Source organism: Atractosteus spatula, chromosome 3 (assembly GCF_055471065.1).
Source record: "Atractosteus spatula isolate fAtrSpa1 chromosome 3, fAtrSpa1.hap1, whole genome shotgun sequence".
In the NCBI taxonomy this organism is placed as follows: domain Eukaryota; kingdom Metazoa; phylum Chordata; class Actinopteri; order Semionotiformes; family Lepisosteidae; genus Atractosteus; species Atractosteus spatula.
In genome coordinates this window covers 74,915,392-74,935,287 of record NC_142708.1, presented here as the reverse complement: position 1 = coordinate 74,935,287, position 19,896 = coordinate 74,915,392, and the positions used below count along the sequence as shown (strand labels likewise).

Sequence of the window (19,896 nt, the reverse complement as noted above, 5' to 3'; positions counted from 1 at the left end):
CTTTCTGCTTCCCGGCACTTCACGCTTGGCTGTTAACAACTTCATTAGCTCACTCGGGTACAGTTGGGGGAGGGGGGGGTGGTGCTGTGTTGGGATTCCAGGGGACTGTCTTCATCTGTGGATGATGGAGGAGGCTCCAGGCTCTGTGCTCCAGTGGCAGCCCAGGTGGCCAGCTCGCCCTCTGGTCTGGTAATCCCCCGACACTGTTTACAGCAAGGCAGGAGACCACAAACTGAACTGAAAGCAGCCCACATGTGCAGCGTGTTAAACCTGTTCCACATGGGATTTCACTGGCCACTTCCTGATTAGAATGGCTACCCTGCTCCAGAGAGGGCTGAAAGACCGTTGGCTTCTGTTTCTCAGATTGAACTTCACTTCGATTTTACTGGTTTATCTGCTGGCTGCCCAATCGCACGGCCCTGCGTCAGTGCGTGTAGTAACCTGCGCAGACCAGCTCTGCACCAAATCATGACGGCTGAAAATGGACATCGGAGCCTTTTCCAAGACCGCGAAGCCCAGTGATTCAGCCTGCTGAGCCTCTCCCGGGAGCGGAGATGAGCCAGCTGTAAGAAGAGCTGACACTCGCTCCCCAGATAGGAGAATTGTGTAACCTTCTCGGGAGACTGTGCCCTGTGCTTGTGCGTCTGCGTCAGGCCCTGCCCGGTGCTCAGGGCTGTGCTGACAGATGCTGTCCTGTGTCTCCTTGTGCACCTGGAGACGGGACAAGGTGGTGGCTCAGTGCCAGTCATCTACAAAGGGCACGAAGCTGCACGCATCCGTAAATTCCCACTTTCCCGTTCGGAAAGGAGCCGGGCGAGCCTGAAAGACCCGGACTGGGCCTGGAGTCCTTTCTGCGCCGGAGAGCGGTGTGCAGGAGTGGAGACGCGGGCCCTCTCCTTGGCCGGTCCGGGTGTTCTGGAGCTGTGCTGGTTGGACTGGGCCCGTCCAGCAGGAGTGCGGCCCAGTGTGGCAGGGGCAGCGGTCCGGGCTGCAGGGCCACACCCCCCTCACAGCCTTGAGCCCCGTATTTCAGCTGCATAAAGGGACAGGCGCTCAAGTCACTTCGGATGAACTCTTGGGCCAGGTAACCGGGAAGAGCAGTTAAGTAAGGCTGTGGTCTAGAAGTATTGCTCAGTGCAGCTTTGCACTTGGCATTAATCTACGCAGTTAGAGACACTGGAACGCATTTATACAGCCAAAGCCTTTTTTTTTCCCCCTTGAAAGTTCGGGGCCCAAGCCAGAGCTCTCTGTGCTGAGCGCTCGCCAGGGGGCGCTCTGACCTCACTCCAGGGATTGGCCCCTCGGAGGTTCACGGGTAAAGTTATAAAATCTTACCTATCTCACCCCTCAAGATGAGTGAATGGACCGTTGTGTTTTTTAAACACACACGCAGAAAATGATCATTTATTGTGAAGACCGGTGTACAGCATTTCTACTTCCAAAATGGAAGTTATGGTTTATGCATTTAGATACTGACAGCATTAAATAAATTAGTCCGGTGATGGCAAGAGAACTACGGGCAGGCCTACACCCAGGAGTACATGCTGGAGGTGAGAGGAGACTGAACGGACCCCTTGCTGCTTTCCTGCTTGTCTCTGAACCGGACAGGCAGAGCCGGAGAAGAACTCCCTTCCCCCCTCCGCTTGGCCCCCGTCGGCCCTCGGACCCCGGCCGAGAGTGGTTTCGCGTTTGAGTGAATTACCAGCGGCACAAGCGGGGTTAATGCAGAAGGGAAAGCGGGTTCCGTACGGCGGGTCGCTGCGGTAACCGGAACTGTGGCCGCAGGAGCAAACTGCTGAAACTGCGCCTCGCCGAGATCGGAACCGGATAACGCAGAGCCGTTCGGACTCAGGAAGCCGCCAAGACGAATTGCGACACTTCTGACCTATTTCTGCGGGTAGAAATAAATATTAAGGAGGCGGAAATCTTACGCGCCGGTCTAGGGAGTGGCGGGGCGAGTGACAGACGCGGTGCCCAGTCGGAGGCGGGGTCGCCGGGGAAGTGTCCTGCCCAGACGGGCGGCGCTAAGGCGAAGCAGCCCGGGCCGTGCTCGGAGCCGGAGAAGCTGTCTGAACTTGAGAGAGGGAGGGCGGGTTTGGCTGCCCGAGAGCAGGAAGGCGAGTGATTCGGGCGGACCGCCGAACCCAGAACCGGGACCCGGGGCGTCGGAGGCGGCGTGCCGGCGCTGCGAGGTGCGGAGGTGTCCGGGGAAGGAGGGATCGCCATTCGCTCCTGGGACGCGCCGGCTGAAGGACGATGTCCAGGCGCAAACTAGGGAGCAGACCTCAGCACCTGAGCACGTTTCAAGGTAAAAAAAAACCCCACACACACACCCGCACTTGATATCCCGGCCCCGGGCGGACCCAGCCCGGCTGCGATCTGCGCCGTGACAGCGGGGGAGCCGCGGTCCTGCGCAGCCTGAACCCACCGGGGCTGCAGTTACTGTAGTTTTGCCCTGAACGCTGCCCGGCGTCCTGGAGTTGAGAGCAATCTCATCGCTCCTCGGCACTTCCTTGTTTCTGATCAACTTGGGCTGCTTTTGTGTGTGTGTGTTGTGGTTGATGCTGTTGTTGTTGTACGTGGCGGCTGTGACAGTTATCCACCGCTTTCTGGAAATGCGGCGGAGACCGCGTGTTACGCGGGGCACAGTCCGTCGCGACCGAGAAAGTTGTGCTCTTGCGGTGCTCAAATCCTGCGTGATTCCGGGGGGTGATGCCGCGCGTGTGCTCTGCTGCGTGGGGAAGTGCGCGGGTCCCGGCTCCGCAGGTTCAGCGATCGCGCCTCACCTGGGAGCTCATCGTGCGCCGAGCTGGCCCGGTCCGGCGGTACCGGCTCGGCTCTCCCTGTCGGAGCGCCCCTGAGCGCCTCGCCGCCGGGCTGCGCAGGTGCTCCGGGGCGCCGCTCGACACGTGTCTCCCCCGCGGCTCCGCTCGGCCCGGCCCGGCTCGGCTCGGCTCGGCCCGGCCCGGTGACTCTCTCCTCCTCCGCGGGTCGTTGAGTCCGGCGGCATGGCCGCGGCCAGGTGCCCGTCTCTCGTGCGACGCGCCGAGCTGCGTGGAAGTTCGGAGCCGCGTTGGGTCACGGCGAGCTCCCAGCACCCAGCGTGGGGCTGACGGCTAGCTGTCACGTTTTCTTTTTTTAAAAAAAACAAAACCAAAAAGGACTTTTTACAGCTTCGGTGTAGAAATGACGTACTGTAAACGCCCGTGTGTCTCGTCGCGACGGTGGCCGGGGCTCCGTGGAGCGTTTTCAAGCCCTCTCATCCGGGCGGGCCGTGGAGGAGACTCGGGGTAGGAGCCGGGCAGGGCAGGGCCCCGGGGGGGGACGTGCACGGCCTAGAGGGGCAACTCCTATAGCACCCCCGGAGCTGCAGGTCGCCCTGGATCCCGCAGTGTGCACACCGGGGGGGGTGATGTGGTCTCAGCTTCCGGGTGCTGCTGTTGGTCACTGGTCAGCTGCTCTCTGAACGATGGATGGAACAAGTCGTCAGTGCCAGTGGTCAGTGGTCAGTAGGGAACTGTTCTCCTGTGTCCAGGAATGGACAGTTTGAAGGTGGTCTGTCAAAGTCCTGCAGGCCTGGGGCTCTCCAAAACCACCTCTGACTAGCTCACGCAGTGGGATCCTAGTGTTTAATCCTTGGAGTGATTCCAATTCTTTATTCCAATCCGGCTGGACATTTGAAGCTTAACCCAACTAAGCCCTCCTTCCCGGACGGATACTTTGGGATTTTCGTGGGGCTCGGAGCTGCGAGGCCAGAATGTCCCTCGAGATGGGCTCTGAGTCGGGGCCTGGCCCGGCCCGGCCCAGCCGGGGGAGCGGATGAGCCCGTGTGGTTTTAGAATGAGTCGACGGCACCAGAGCCGGTCATGCCGGCCGGGGTGTCCAGGTGCAGCACCCACCAGCCCAGAGAGGGGGACGTTGCGCAGAGCCGACTGTGGCTCGCCTGTGACTCAGCCAGTGCCCGACTCATGCTTCTCTGCGGAACAAATGTCAAGACTTGCGCTCTTTCGCGAAAAAGTCCCCAAGAGGAAAATCCTGAATTTGCCCAGGGGAGGAGGAGACCTTTTTGCGTCTGTCAGTCTCTCGTCGTAGGCTCTGTCATCGGCGGGGCAGACTCAGGGTCACCAGGGGACAGAGAGAGCAAGCTCGTGAAAACCCGTCTTTACACCGAGACATGTGGGGGGCTGGAACAGCCTGCACAGCTCTCTGGGATCCTGGAAGGAAGAGCTGGATTACTGGTAAAGAAGACCCGCAGGCCAGGCTGCCCCCTCCCAGCCACAACGCTCCACTCAGAAACGCACAAGAATGTCATGAGGAAAAGGTGTACAATGTAGACAAGTACCGGTTATAGCATGCCGGCCGCAGAAATTCCCTCTAGAAATACAAAATGGGAGACACTGCGCTGTAAGAGACTGCTTCTGAAACACTTAGGTGTTTATGTGGCTGCAACATCTTTCAGACCGTGTGGGGAAACAATCAAAAAGTGGAACAGGATGTTAAGATTTGTAGATTTTATCAGTGTTGGATTTGCGTCAAGGGGTATGTTAGAATTCTAATAATAATAATAATAATAATAATAATAATAATAGTAATTTGTACAACACTTTTAAAAGTAGCATCTCAAAGCGTGCGTTTTACGCTAGGTGCTTATAAGGATAGCAAATTACAAAGTGCCTTAGAAGGCTAACTTAGGAAGATAATCGATTAGAAATGCAGCAGAAGTTAGAAAACGGAGTAGACACAGACACTAATTTGGCAAAAGCCCTTCTGAAAAGAAAGGTTTGGAGTCTAGATTTTAAATGAAGTGTAGTAGTGAGACCTCAGACGATCGCGTACAGTTTTGGTCAGAAACTGCGGCTCTGGAATCCGAAACAATCCCAAGCTCAAGATGTGTGTCCCACACTAACAGGCCGGAGGAACTGAGTCTCTTTAGGGTGAAAGGAGTGTCCCACACTGACAGGCTGCGGGAACTGAGTCTCTTTAGTCCTGAATAGACCTGACCATGAGGGGACATGACTGAAGACTTCAGAATCCTCAAAGGAACTGACGAACTCAAACCAGCAGACTTCTTGACCATCAGTGAGACATGGACCAAAGGGCACAAGTAGAAACCACAGGGCCGTGATATAAAAGCGAGAACCGGTGGCACTTCTTTACATGCAGGGTGGTGGGAGTGTGGAACAGGCTGCCTAGTTGATATCCTGGCTTCTTTCTAAGAAGCCGCTGGATGAGGTCCTGGGAGCAGCGAACTACTAACTGGCACACAGGCCAGATGTGCTGAACGGCTCCTCTTGTACGTGACCGGCCTTGAGTTCGTACGGCAGGAGGCTGCCGGCGCTGAGGGGAATTTCGGTTTATTCACTGTGGTCTTGTGTTTAATGTTTTCGTGAGAACCTGAAAGGGGAAGACCAGACCTCTGAAGAGAAAAAAGCCAGAACAGAGAGGGGTAGCTGTTGATTCCATGGCGCCTTTGTGCAACACCAGCCAAAACCGGATAATTCACAACCAGGCCCGGGCCGAACCGGAGCCGGGCACAGGGTGGGGGTTGGGGGGCCTTGACCCCAGGGGTGCAGCCCTGGCACAGTCCTGCGCACTCTGGGCCCAGCAGCCCGGAGGAGCCAAACCTGTTTTCAGGCAACGAGGAAGCAAAGGGCCGTGTTTACTGACAACAGGGAGGGAGGATCGGCATGCTGGGTCTCGCAGGACTGCGCGGAGTGGGGGGGGGGGGGGGCAGGACTGAGCGCGTCTGTGTGTCGTCCCGCCTCCCCTCCACCCCTCCTCCCCTCTCGCTTCGGAGCCAGCATGGCCGTCAGGTGCACGAGAGAAAAGGGAGAGAGCCTGGGCTTTTTCAGACCGCCTCGGCAGGCGGGACAGCCGTGTTCAGTGCCGCCCGCCCGGGTCTGTGGTCCTGTGACCTCTGGCTCGGCACCGCATGTCCGGGCAGCCTTCCTCGTCCGAGACCAGCGCGCTACTGGGGCGCCGAGAGGCTTCTCGCAGTCGGAGACACGCGCCTGTCGGTGGCCTGCCCTGTCCTGCGCTGTCCTTGAGCGTGGGGCAGAGGTCAGGGGGGTGTCCGGACCGGGTGGGTTTGTTTTCGTCAGGACTCTGCTTGCTGACGCTTCTTTGCAAGCTGTAGTGAGCCTGCCTCGCCTCGAGAGGGCGCTGCAGAGTCCCGTGGGCACTAGGTGGGAGGATGGTGCAGGGAGGAGCCCTGCGCGGGCTGTGTGGAGGCCCAGCCAGGGCCCCTGCCAGCGCGATCGGTGAGCTGGCGTGGGTGCTGGAGGGCGGAAGGAGGTTGCACGACGTTGTTTTCATCTCGGCCTCACTCCGGATGTTTCTGTCCTTGTCCGCAGACGAGCCGGAGCCTGGCGATGTCGCCGATTCCGTGTCGGAGAAAGCTGCCGGCCTGGAAGTGGGAGACCGGGATCTCCTGACCTGTGGGCAGTGCCGGAGCACTTTCCCCCTGGCACACATCCTGCTCTTCATCCAGCACAAGAGGGGGCGCTGCGGGGGCGGGGCCTGCCTCGGGGAGGAGGAGCTCCAGGCACACAGCCCGCCTTCCCCACCCAGGAGAACTCTGATGCGGGCCCCCTATCTGGCCAATGGGGTGCTGGAAGCTGTGCCACTGGATCTGTTTGGTGGAGGGATTTATAGGCAGGCCAACGGACCAATGGTGAAGCAGGAAGCTCTGGGACCAGGTGAGTAAGAGGGAGAGGTCATATTTCTCACAGTTGTTGATTGCTCTACTTCGTATTTCTTCATTAGGATTTTTTGCTATTTTTTGGGTGACTCATGAACCTAGGTGACCTTTAAACCTTTGAAAACAACTGCCAAGAGCCACTTTCAGAAACCGTCAGCACTGCAGCGGTAAACAGTGCTTCTATAATAAACTCTCAGCAGTGTGAAGTGACACCTGCCCCCTCTGTCCTCACTGTCACATATTGCTGACCTTTCTTTAATTTGATTGGATTTTATTTTTATAACCCCAAAAAGAGGAACCACGAGGAGGAAGGATTTGTCTGCTGCCGCTCAGAGGGTTTGATTTGAACTCTCTGAAGGAAGCTGGCCGGATTCGGGTCATGGCCGAGAAATCTCTGAGCTGCTCTGCGTTTCCGTCCTCTGCCCGCGCCAGAGCCCGCCCGGCCCAGCCGATTTCAAATCCGGGACGCGCGCGGATCTTCGGAGCCGTGGACCGGGCCAGCCCGCCGGTGCCGCCTCAGAGCCCCTCGCCCCGCGCCACGATCGAACGGTTAAGAGGCCTAAGCCGACAGCGGCCCCTCTCCCAGCGCCTGGGCCTGCGCGGGCGGCGCCCGTGTCAGCTGTGCTTGCGGTAACTGGATCTGTCCCCAGGGCGGGCGAGCGAGCAGCTACCTGTCCCTAATTAAATTCGCCAGCCCAGGCCCGTCATCAGGGAGGGCCGCAGGGATCGGTGCCGGTAATGACCCTGGGAATGACCTCCCGGCTGTCGGCCACGAGGAGTAGAGGCAGGCTGGAGATCCTCACCCCCCCTCCTCCTCCTCCTCCTCCTCTTCACAGACATGCTGCCCCCCTGCCCCCAGCAGGAGGATGGCGAAGCGCAGTCAGTCCTCTCCCTTCCTCCCTCTCTCCCCTGGGGCGCCCGAGTGAAACCTGGTGGGGTAATTATAGCCCGAGGGGAAGTCCGCAGCACCGATCCACACAGGGGACGACACCTGCTGTCACGGTCCTCGCACGGCGCTGCAGAGGGGCGCTATAATTAACCCACCCCCCCACCACGGCCGCCAGCTCTGTGGCCTTTGCTGCACAGGGGTGTCCAGGGCCTGGGCCGCCGTGTGGCAACACCCCCAAAACTTTAGGATCTCGTGGGGAGTAGGGTCGATCTGCTTTTTGGACTTGAAACGGAGACGCAGCCGGAGAGGGGATCGAAGGGTGCCCACGTGCAGTGAGCTGAACTGAGTGCCGGGGTCCTTCCCCCTGTTAAGTCGTCTGGGGGGGCTCTGCCCCCCTGACGCAGCCCCGGTGGAAAGGCGGCCTGCCCCCTGAGTCCCAGGCGAGTAGCTCGTTCCGCACCCCGCACCCTGCTCGCCGGTGATCCTGCTGGTGCCCGAGGGCAGGACAGGACTCCGTTGAAAGCCGAGTTGACAGGAAAGCTCGTTTGACTCTTTTCACAGTAACGATGGAGGGCTTCCCCATTCAGGCAACAGTCATGGTGACTTGTACTCAATCCCCTCCTGTCTGTTGATCCCCAAGTGAAAAATTTGATTCGAATCTCTTTCAACTTAGAAATATTGTTGTCATATGCCATTTCTATCAATGTTATGATTCATGCCTTCATAACTCCATAACACTCTTCAGAAAGCTTCAATACGTCCAGAACTCTGCAACTAGACTTCTAACTCACACCAGACACGGGCAACATATCACTCCTACACTTCAAGCTCTGCACTGCTTGCCTATACTGTCACGTATGTAATGTGAGATCCTGTTACTGATCTTGAAGGCTGTAAGTAGTCTGGCTCCATCACACATCCCTGAACTCCTCCATGTCCACACTCCCTCCTGTAGGCTCCTCTCACTCCACCCAGCACTGAATCTCGGAATATTGGTTGACCGTGCTTTTCCTGTCCTGCTTATGGAATGCCCTTCCTCAGACTTCTCAAGAGACAAACTCTTTGACTATCTTTGACTCTCAAACCCAAACTCAAAATTCACCTTTTTTCTAGGGCCTACGTCTGATTGCCCTACACTCAATCTCTAGGAACCTGTATGTTCTTGTTTCATTTTTTTCTTTTTCTTTTTATTGTACTGTTTTTTGAATTATTAAATAGCCTAACGCTCTGTGGCTGCGGGTGAAATTTGTGGGCAGATTTACAGTTTTTATTTGTTGTCGGGATCAGGGATAAGCATCAGGGTCACAGTCTTTCGCCCCATTATTCTGCTGAAATGTTCCCCTTCACCCCGCCTGTTTTGGGAACCCTTGTTTGTACAGGAGAAGCACTTGCAAAAGCTGAGCCCCTTTATCCTGGAGGCAGTGAAAGTTTGTGTGCACAGCAGGAGAGGGAATAGCTGGATCAGGAAACAGGCTTCTATTCCTTACCCGTGACAGGAAGTGGGGTTCCGTTCCCCCATGCCGTACCCGTGACAGGAAGTGGAGTTCTGGTGCTCTGTTCCGTACCTGTGTGCTGTGGGTGTCTGGTCAAGTCGCTGGTCTGATTCTGCAATATTATTCTGCAGGAGCTTCACAAGGTCCTGAAAGCTCATTAATTTGCCCCTCTCAGCAATTATCTCTCTCGCAGGAGAGTCCAGTGCTTGTCCCTCGTTAACAACAAGCACATTTCCATTTCTAATTAGTTTTTATTAGCCCGTATTCCCAGCGCCGCCCCAGACAGGTACAGCTCCCTCATTTCTCTCAACCCTCCAATCCCCCACCGCCCTGTCTCCCTCCCACCTTCTCTCTCTCCCCTCCGTCTCCCTCTCTCTCCCCCCTCCCCGTCTCCCTCTCACCTGTCTCCCTCTCTCTCTCCCCTCCTCGTCTCTCTCTCTCTCTCCCTCTCACCTGTCTCCCTCTCTCTCTCCCCTCCTCGTCTCTCTCTCTCCCCCCTCCTCGTCTTCCTCTCTCTCCCCCATCCTCATCTCCCTCTCTCTCTCCCCTCCGTCTCCCTTTGTCTCTCCCCCTCCTCGTCTCCCTCTCCCACTCCCCCTATCTCTGTCTCCCTCTCACTCTCTCACCTCTCACTCTTTCCTCTCTGCCCCGTCTCTCACTCTCTCTGTCCCTGCTCTGTCTCTCTCACTGTCCACCCCCCGTCTCTCTCCTCTCCCCCCCGTCTCTCTCCTCTCCGCCTCCTGTTTCTCTCCTCTCCGCCTCCTGTCTCTCTCCTCTCTGCCCCCTGTCTCTCTCCTCTCCGTTCCCTGTCTCTCTCACTGTCCGCCCCCTGTCTTTCTCTCACTGTCCACCCCCTGTCTTTCTCTCACTGTCCGCTTCCTGTCTTTCTCTCACTGTCCGTCCCCTGTCTTTCTCTTACTGTCCGCCCCCTGTCTCTCTCACTGTCCGCCCCCTGTCTCTCTCACTGTCCGTCCCCTGTCTCTCTCACTGTCTGTCCCCTGTCTTTTTCTCACTGTCTGTCCCCTGTCTTTTTCTCACTGTCTGCCCCCTGTCTCTCTCACTGTCCGCCCCCTGTCTCTCTCACTGTCTGCCCCCTGTCTCTCTCTCACTGTCTGCCCCCTGTCTCTCTCTCACTGTCTGCCCCCTGTCTCTCTCACTGTCCGCCCCCTGTCTCTCTCTCACTGTCCGCCCCCTGTCTCTCTCTCACTGTCCGCCCCCTGTCTCTCTCTCACTGTCCGCCCCCTGTCTTTCTCTCACTGTCTGTCCCCTGTCTTTCTCTCACTGTCTGTCCCCTGTCTTTCTCTCACTGTCTGCCCCCTGTCTCTCTCCTCTCCGCTCCCTGTCTCTCTCCTCTCCGCCTCCTGTCTCTCTCACTGTCTGCCCCTCTCCTCTTGCTGTCAGGGAAGCCATTCCCCAGGGGGATCACATTCAGCCTCTGCTCGTTAACACCCCAGCCAATCTGCATTTTTAATTAGTGGTTATTGCCTCTGTTTAATATTCAGATGCTACTCGAGGCGAAACAGGAATCTTATCAAAAGCTCCTCGCTCTTCTGCACCAGGGGCCCCGGGACCCCAGGGAGAGCCACTGAGTTGGGGGGGAAGCCAGACGGCTGGCGTGCACACGCCCCTCTGCGTTCTCACTCAGCACACTGATCCGCTCCAGGTCTCACACGCGCCCAGATCTCAGACTAGTGGTGCGGATGAGCCAGTAGAGATTTGTATTCACTTTAACTCCATGCTGTCTGCCTGACACAAATTGACCAAGCATAAAAATGAAATGACCAGCACCCCATTAGGGCTCTGGCACAATGCCTGGGAGCTTGGTAAAACCTGGAATGGATTAGGCTGTGCAGGATCAGGGGACTGGAGCGTGTCCTTGTTCTCATTTCAAGAAGGCTCAGTTCAGAAGCATTTTCACTGTATTCACTAAAAAATAAACTCTGTCAGGCCCCGTCAGGCGAAACTTAAAGCAATTGAATAGAAAATGTGGATAATTAGGCAAGCAGTCCTAAACTCAGAGAGAGGGAATTTGCAGCTTATTTGCTTATGTAGAATTCTGTTAATAGCCCTCTGCACACACACCTGTGGGGTAGACGGAAGAGCTCGTAGAAACTGCACAGCAGCCCGTCAGTAGGCCGGACAGTAGTATCGCTTTTGGTGTACAGGCTCAGAAGCACAACGGAGAGAGCGCCACCTACTGGTCCACCTGTACTGCACCCCTACTGCAGCAGCCTGACTCCCCTGCACCCTGCCTGCCAGCGCAGCTCCAGCGCAATACACACATCACGTTGAAATGTAAAGAGGAAGTATTTTAACAAAATCTGCCCGGTGCACATTTTTATTTAGAGAAAGGTGCCTTGTTTTCTTCCTGTCCGCTTTATTCAGATTTCTGTTTTCCATTTTGAGTTCTTGATTTTTTTTCTCAAGCGTGTGAAAGAATGGTGTGTGCTACCTGAGAGAGAAGTTGTTTTTGTTTTCCCAACCGGAAGACAACTGGAGCTCTGACTGCTCCCACAAAGAGCATTAAGCTGTTCCACCCCAAACTGTGCAGAGAAAATCAGATTTTTATTTGGATTTTTGCCTTTTTCTTTCTTAGGTTCTTTTTTTCAAAAAAAATATGCACAAACAGCTCATTTGTCAAAGGCACTAAGAGCTGATTTGCATAAGCTCCTCATTGTGCTAATTAGCAATTTGCAGCTTTAATTGGACTGTAGGGCACTCAGGAAGCAGAGGAAGCGACGATTTAAAAATACCTTCCGACAGACATGTCACCTCGCGCTGCTGTCAGTCCTCACCTGCGCGCCTGCCTTTTCCTTCCCCCCGCCCGCCGTGCTGGAGAAGGGCTCCCATTGCAGCCTGCCTGCCTGTGCTTCAGGGATACCCCGGCAGAGCCCTGGATCTGAAAGCCATTTCCTGCTGGCCGGCTCTCCAGGGTGCTACTGGTGCCGCTGGGGGTTGGGGTCCCCTGCTGTACATGTTCTGTGTGCGGGGATTCGCCAATGGGCTTCTGAGCGCTGTGCGCCACCCATTTGCGTCCCCAGCAGACTCCCTGCTAGCCAGCAGCGCCGACAGTCCTGCAGCCGCTAGATGGGGCCCAGGGTCACCCCTCTGTGGTCCCCAGGCTGACTCTGCATTACTGACGAACCTCTCCCCTGCCCATGTGTTTCAGACCTGGAGGAGCCGCCCTGCTACACCTGCCACTCCTGCAAGGAGCTGTTCACCAGCGCCTGGTGCCTCCTGCAGCACGCCCAGCACACGCACGGCCTCAGCATCTACCTGGAGCCGCCGCCCGACCCGCAGGGGTCCCCCTTCTCCCTGGAGGAGCAGCAGCTGGCTGCTGGCCTCCTGACCGCGCAGCGCCTGGGGCCCGCCCTGACCGCCGCCTTCCACCTGACCGCCCCCTGCCTCCCGCAATCCCAGGGCCTGGAAGCCGCGCCGGACCACGTCCTCGACTTCTCCGCCCGGCTCAAGGAGCTGGCTGGCGGCGTCCACTCCCCCTCCACCTCACCCGGCCCCCCCGCCGGCTCCCCATGCCCCCCGGCCGCCACGCCCCCCGGCGGCAAGGCCTGCGAGTTCTGCGGCAAGGTCTTCAAGTCCCTGAGCAACCTGGTGGTGCACCGGCGCTGCCACACGGGCGAGCGGCCCTATCGCTGCCCGCTGTGCGACCACGCCTGCGCCCAGTCCAGCAAGCTCAAGCGCCACATGAAGACGCACCGCGGGGCGTCGGGAGAGCCGGGCGGCTGGCAGGAGCTGGAGCAGGAGTTCGTGCTGAAGGCGGAGGTGTCGGAGGAGCTCGGCCGGGACGCGGTGGAGGGCGGCCCGCCGCAGGGGGAGGCGGCCGTGCCCGAACCCGGGTCCGGCAGCCTGCTGTCCTCCCTCGGTCTGGTCCCCGGCTCCCCGCCGGCCAAGCAGGGGCTGCCCAGCCTGTTCCCGGGGCGCGCGGACGAGCCGGCCCCCAGCTCGCCGTTCGGGAGCCCCTCGGAGGCGTCGCTGGAGAACTCGGAGGAGAGCGGCATCGCCAGCGGGGACGGCACGCCCCGGCGCGGCGCAGAGCCGGAGGGCCGGGTGGGGCGGCGCGGCGACACCTGCGAGTTCTGCGGCAAGAGCTTCAAGAACAGCAGCAACCTGACGGTGCACCGGCGCAGCCACACGGGCGAGCGGCCCTACCGCTGCGCGCTCTGCAGCTACGCCTGCGCCCAGAGCAGCAAGCTCACGCGCCACATGAAGACCCACGGCCTGCAGGGCGGCAGGGCGCCCTTCCTCTGCCAGCTGTGCCACGTGCCCTTCACCGTCTACGCCACCCTGGAGAAGCACCTCAAGAAGTGCCACGGCAGCGAGGAGGCCCAGCTGGCTCACAGCTAGACCGGTCCAGCCCCGCGGAGGGGTACTGGGTACCGCTGCGGCCCGAGCCTTCGCCAACCGGCCCCGAACCGGGAACTTGTTTTTCTTCGACACAAAAAAACGGGAGGGGGGTGGGGAGAGAGGGGCAGGAAAAAAAACAGAACTGAACGGCTCTTTGCATGTGAAAGGATAAAAAAACGGGGAACGCCCAGCGCCCAGCGGAGAGAAACGGGTGAAGCTCATCGCCGGCTCCCTCTGCTGGCGGGGAGGTGGAAGGGGCAGAGACCCGCTTGACCACGGGCTGTCGCGGAGCACCAGCGCTCCCCTGGCCCCCCCGCCGCCCCGGTGCCCGTGTGGGGGGGAATGGGGGTTCAGGGGGGTGCGACTGTGCGTCAGCCTGGCTTCCTCCTGATTCCACCCTCAGGGGACAGATTATTCCCGCCAGGGGCGTCGCAGAACCACTTCTCAGTGTCAGGATGTGCCGACAATAACAGATAAGGATTTCAGTACGTGGAAAGAAACCCAGCTGGCACTCCTATGTCCCACCAGCAAGGACGGACACCCTTCGGGTGGGACAGCAGACGTCTCCCTGATCGCAGACGCCCTCAAAGGGATTGTGTGAAGAGCTGGGCTTAGTAAGAGTGCCGTGATCTCAGGGTGTCCCCCTCCTCGTGGGGCCCGGGCGGTCGGGTTCGGGCCGGTTCTGGTGGGTCCTCATTGAAAAAGCACGAGTGTTTGCAGCAGCGCGGCCCGAGTCTCGCTGGCGCCTGTGCCCGCGGTGCCAGACCGCCTGCTTCTACAAGAATGTGTAGTGTGTAATGTGCCTGGGTTTGATTCCGGTCCTTCTGTGTGGAGTTTGCATGTTCTTGCCCCCCCCACCCCCACCCCCCCCCCACACACACACACACACACACACACACACACACACGTCAAAATGGGAGAAATTCAGGCACTGTGGTTTCCAAAGACACGCTGATTGCTTGGTGTCTCTGAATTGTCCACACATGCCCTGGGACGGGGCGGTGTCCTGTCCTGGTCCTGCAGGGGGCGCTCCCAGGTCTCTTTCGAGCAGCAGCACCTGCAGAGCTGGGAGAGAACCGGTCAGTTGGCCCAGTGGTATCCAGTGACCAGTTGGAATAAACCGCAGGATGACCGCTTGCTGCCCGATTAGAATATCCTGCATCCGTGAGTTTCTACCCACAGAGCACAAGGCGAGGGGAGGCACTGTGACAGAGCACCCATGCGTGGGCCGATTCAGCCCGCCCCTGCGCGCGAGTGTATTCCGTTCTCTGTACGCGAGAGACAATCTCCCTCAAGCTGCCATCGAGTCTACTATTTATATCGCAATTTTCTATGCATTTTGAAATTGCCGGCCATATCGATGGCAAACAAGAAACGGGTGTACTTTAAAAAAAAAAAACATGCAGTTTTTTTAAGAACTTTGAGCCAGTGACGAGAATAATGGACTGGAAAGGCGAGGATAGCGTGGGGGGGGTCCGCTTTGTGAGCGGTGGACGGTGTCTGATGTCAGAGCGATCCGTAGTCCAGGTTCGTGTGTAAAACGGACGGTTTGCAAGATTTAGGTTTTCCAGAGTTTGGTGCAGTATAGCTTAGAAAACGGAAAGAGTTTTTTTTTTATGATCGTTGTGAGTATGGTTTAATGTTCCGGTTGTGAATTCTGACCGACCCGAGCGGGGTCTGAACGGATTCGCGGTGGGGAGTTTCTGTGTCAGTGGGTCGCCTGCACCCGCGGTCTCGGGTGGGCCTTCCTGGGTAATGTGCCTGCCGATGTGATCGGCCTCTGTGGATCTCGGGAGCCATTTCGGCTCGTCGGGACCAGATGAGCCCAAGCCGGTCCCAGCGGGCCTGTCTGCTGCGCTCCGAGAGCCCGATTGACGGCCCGGCCTCCGCCAGCTCGGCTGCTCCGGCCCTGAGCAGTGACCGCTGGAAGCAGCTGGACAGGAGCAGGCAGGACCGGTACTGCCCAGGAAAACACTCTGCAATTCCAGTGAAGACAAGCAGGCCGGGTGCACGCGACAATACCCGAACCACAGATCCCGCACTGTTGGGCTCAACATGGGACATGTACTTCCCTACATGTCTGCTTCTCAGGCCGATACTACGGACGCGCCACGGCGCACTCTTCTTTTTATAAAGCGGTTGCTGGAAAGTTGTGAATTTCGTGCTGACGTGTGATCTTTCTCTCTCTTTTGTTTTGGCCGATGTCTTCATTTTCAGCTAGGTCTCACCTCTCATTTTAAAGCTGCTTGGTTGTTTTTTGTTTTGTTTTTTTTTACAATGTGAAAGTTGTCATTGTGGTTATTAAAAAAAAAAGAGTAAGAGAATTTTTAACCCGTGTCCTTTTTGGTTTTTAATTCCAACGCCTACGGAGTTGCATGAGGACGAGGTCCCGTGTCTCTGTGGACCGGACGGCCAGTCATGTCCGGCTTCCTTAAAACTTCCACTGAAACCAGCGAGTTGCAAACCCCGTACTGTTTAGAGAGAAAAATGTCAGGGTATGGCCTGAGTCTAGACGCGTCATTGCTTCACCTCAAACCCGGGTACCACCTGCATCCTGAGACTCCCCAGGTCTGCCCCTAGCGGTTACTGCCCTCACCTGCCGTCTCCCACCCGATCAGTTCAGCGCGTTTCCTAGTAACTAATCGATCTGTATGACGAGCTTGGCCTGCAGTCTTCACGCAGAGCCGTGGCCACTGCGCGTTTTGAACGCTTGTAGCAGGTCCCCATGCAGTCTTTTACGCTAAAGACTGAAAGTCTTGATTCTGTTAGAACTGTCCGTGTAGGACATCCCTTTATCCCAAGGAATGCATCCGGTCGCTATTCCTTGCACTGGTACTATTTTATTTTGTGACGTGGTGACCAGAGCCGGACAATGCAGCCTCTGAGTGACGTCTTACTAGCGCTTACGCAACAGCCCTCCGCGCGCACCCACATGACCCGAGGCCGGAACCTCGGCGTTTGCAGGGAAGTTGTGCGTGACGTCACGCAGTGGGTAGCCACGCTGCGCAGTGCGTTTTCCCCGATTAATCACGACTGTGGGAGTCAGGCGTTTAAACAGGAGTGGTCATTTGTCGTTTTAAGAGAGCGACATTGCACACACGCGGGACTAAATGGAAAAAAACCGAAACAAATAAACCAGGAAGTGTCACAAAATTTAAAATAAACTGGGTAAAGTTCCAAGTAAGTTCTGTTCAGGGGGTATCCTAATACTGTACAGTTTTGCTCCTCTTTAACGACAGCTTGTAACCTCAATAGTTCTGTTATATTCATATCGTTTTGCTCTTTAAGTTGAGCAAAAACTGCGACGTCATGAAGAAAGCGTGTTGTGGTGCGAGGAGCGGTCAGTCAGGCGTCTGTATCACGGACACCGGTGGTGACCCTCGGCCAGCTCCGCGGGTAGGACTCCCGGACCGTCGCCTGGACCGCAGTGCTGTGGACCAGCTCGGTCAGCCCTCTCGCTGCCGGCTAAGATATCGGGTCGCGTTTGTGTTCAGCAGGGGTCGTGTACAGCGCCTGGTTATTTTAAGCTATTTTATGTTGCAGCGGTGAATCAAAATAAAACCTAAATCAGCTTATTGAAGCCAACCGCACCAAAGACTCCAGTTCCAGGTTGCAAAAGGAGAGTAAATGGTTAAGGAGAAGCTGTTAGTAGATGGATCAGGTGTAATTGATGTTTTGTTTTATTAAGTAAAAAAACAAGATTGCTATGGATTATGTAGACCTGTGATCTAAGATCTACCTACGATCAGGGTTTGAATTTTGTCCCCGACATGGAACTAAACAGTGAAAATCAAATTTATTCCACTCGTTGAAATCAGTTGCTCCTCAGGAGGCTGGCAAAAAGTCGTGTTCTTTATTCCTCTGTGCTGGAAGAGGAAAGATTATGGAGGGGATTATGTCTGTGTTGCAGTGGCTCAAGCGGCACCTCTGTGAACTTCAGGTCTCAACACGCACAGGACACAACACCGGCCACAAAACGGAGCAGGCACAAACACAGCAGAACGGGGCCTTGCCTTCCACATGGGCTCTACTGTAGATGCTTGGGGGAGAAAAAGCTATTAATTTCCCCCCCCGATTTAAATGCAGAGGGGCCTCTGGCCCAGATGACACCTCTGTAGGGAGAGTCTTCAAATCTGTCTCAGCTGTCATCTGTGTGGGGGGGGAGGAGTGGCTATAATTGCTGAGCCCATTGTAGGGGAAAAAACAAAAGCTATTCTCCTCTGAACCATCCTCCCCTAATGACAATCTGCTTCCTGCCTCTGATCTTGATAGCTCATTAACAGCAAGCCAGTTTAATAAGGGAGATTAGTCGGTGGGGGTGGAATTGAGACCATATGTAAAATTGTCCTTCCAGCTCCATCCCCACATCTGCGACAGCAGCCCTCATTACTGTGACATTGCTGTGCTCCTCCCACCCCCAGCCAATTAGCCCCACAGCTCTGTACGCCTGGGAAACCGGCGGGTGGAGGCAGAGATCTGATCCCTCTGCCCTCCTCTCTCTCTCTCCGCCGAGCGCCTGCTTGGAAACTGCAGGTGTGCCGTCCGCAGGCCACGGCGATCACGCGTGAGTCAGCGGTGCCGGAAGCCCGCTGTCCTGTCCGCCTCGCCCGGCTCTGACGCGCCTGCCAGGGCCACGCAGGTGAGGACAGACGGCGGGCGGGTGTCCCCCCGCCTCTGAGTGCTCCTTGAAGATGAAAGGCTCCCAGGCGCTCGGCTCCTGTGTCTCTCACAGGCGGAAGCGGGCGCTACATAAAACCTGAAAAGCACATGTTCTTCAGAAGGCTTTTTTTTCTATGACATAATCTGCCCTTTTCTAAAATACAATCTTGCAGCCTTAGGGTGTCTGTGAATATGTATGTATAGTGTTTGTCAATGTACTTTAGTTCTTGTTTTATCCTTTATGTTCAGGTGGGTTTAAAGCTGTTTGAATACTTGAATCAGGTCCTTTTCTGGTGTCTTGGGTTCACAGACACTCGTGTCAGACTAAAAGCACTCAGATCCTTCATCCTGTCAGTGTGGGGCACCCTCTTCAGGTTAAAGAGACTCAGTTCCTCCAGCCTGTCAGTGTGGGGCACCCCCTTCAGGTTAAAGAGACTCAGTTCCTCCAGCCTGTCAGTGATGGACACTCCCTTCAGACTAAAGAGACACAGTTCCTTCAGCCTGTCAGTGATGGACACTCCCTTCAGACTAAAGAGACTCAGTTCCTCCAGCCTGTCAGTGATGGACACTCCCTTCAGACTAAAGACACTCAGTTCCTCCAGCCTGTCTGTGTGGGTGCTCCTTTTAGCCGCAGAATGTATCTAGTTTTGAACTTTAGCTGTACAGCATAGTCAACATCTTTGGCTTCTTCTTTTGCTTCCCTGCATTTCCTGGAAGATGAAAGTGATGTCACCGCAAACACTCCAGCCTTTTTCCGAAGGACCTTCGGAAGTGCGGGTGCCTGTCTGCACAGACTTGGCGATGCCAGGCTCCCCTCCGCTGTGCCCGACTCGCCATCCTCCACACAGATGAAGTGTCAGCTTCCTGCAGACGTCATCACACACACACACCGCCCTTTCGGAAAGCGAGAGGCTGGAGGTTAATTGGAACTAATCCCGGCTGGGAGGCGATAATTGGAGCGGCGCTGTGCGTGGCAGAGGAGGGGGTGGTGGATATTAACCTTGACCCAGAAGTTCCCACAAGGCCCGGCCCAGCCTGACATCCTAAACACCTTTGGCGAGTGCAACCCGCAATTAAAGCTGCTGGTGACACCCAGAATAGCTCTGATCCCCTGGAATTCCAATCAGGGCTGACACAGGCTGGTGGAACCTGATATCGAACAAAGAATACAATGCAAAGCACAAAAAGGAGCGGACACAAGCACAGCGGCAGGTGCTATTTTCCTCTTGTGCCTCATGCAGGGGCTGATTCAGACGATCAGACAGAAGCTGGGTTTTTCAGTTCAGTTGGTTTGTCGCAGTGCAATGAAATGCTTATTTGCAAAGCAGACTGGGATACAAAAAGTCCACAACACAAAACACAAAACAGACAAAGGCGTACAGACGAGGAGCAACATCGCCGCTCTCCAGTACCATGTTTGGCCACACCAGCGGGAAAAGTGGGACAGTTCCCATATTTTCTTTTCTGAGGGTGTGGTGGTGGTGGTGGGGGTGTCGATTTGACGATGACAGGATGCAGAGAGCAGCTGCGCTGTGCAGAGAGTCTGATCACATCGGCCGACCTCAGCAGTGAGAACCGAGACCACAGGAACTCGTGTGCAACTGGCAGCAGTGCCGCGCCACAAGACAGCACGAGGACAGGCACCGAGACACAGAGCGACCAAGCTGAACAAGAGCGGAAGCTGTCGTCTCGAACTGAAACGTCTTGAGAGCTGTCCTTTCCTTTTCCCGGCACCCTGTCTCGAGCACCTGTTCCCTGACTATTCCGGTGAGCCAGAATACCTCCGGAGCTCG

General features: G+C 56.5%; 1 protein-coding gene across 2 annotated transcripts; it reads left to right on the top strand.

Annotated features, from left to right (window-relative positions):
• The first annotated feature begins 1,489 nt into the window (after positions 1-1,489).
• znf296 (zinc finger protein 296) lies at positions 1,490-15,772 on the top strand. Of its 2 annotated transcripts, none has more exons than XM_088910760.1 (3): positions 1,490-1,550; positions 6,354-6,698; positions 12,252-15,772. In XM_088910760.1, exons 1-3 carry the CDS (start codon positions 1,502-1,504, stop codon positions 13,442-13,444), a joined length of 1,587 nt encoding a protein of 528 aa, XP_088766886.1. In that variant the 5' UTR covers positions 1,490-1,501; the 3' UTR covers positions 13,445-15,772. The 2 variants fall into 2 exon arrangements, with proteins under 2 accessions (XP_088766886.1, XP_088766885.1); XM_088910759.1 differs by lacking the exon at positions 1,490-1,550 and adding an exon at positions 2,042-2,308.
• Positions 15,773-19,896: the final 4,124 nt, after the last annotated feature.

Excerpts from the sequence above, each read along its gene's own strand:
- znf296 (XM_088910759.1), top strand. The coding sequence starts at position 2,257 with ATGTCCAGGCGCAAACTAGGGAGCAGACCTCAGCACCTGAGCACGTTT. Across the intron at positions 2,309-6,353 it reads GCACCTGAGCACGTTTCAAG|ACGAGCCGGAGCCTGGCGAT; the intron begins GTAAAAAAAAAC and ends CCTTGTCCGCAG. Across the intron at positions 6,699-12,251 it reads GCAGGAAGCTCTGGGACCAG|ACCTGGAGGAGCCGCCCTGC; the intron begins GTGAGTAAGAGG and ends CATGTGTTTCAG.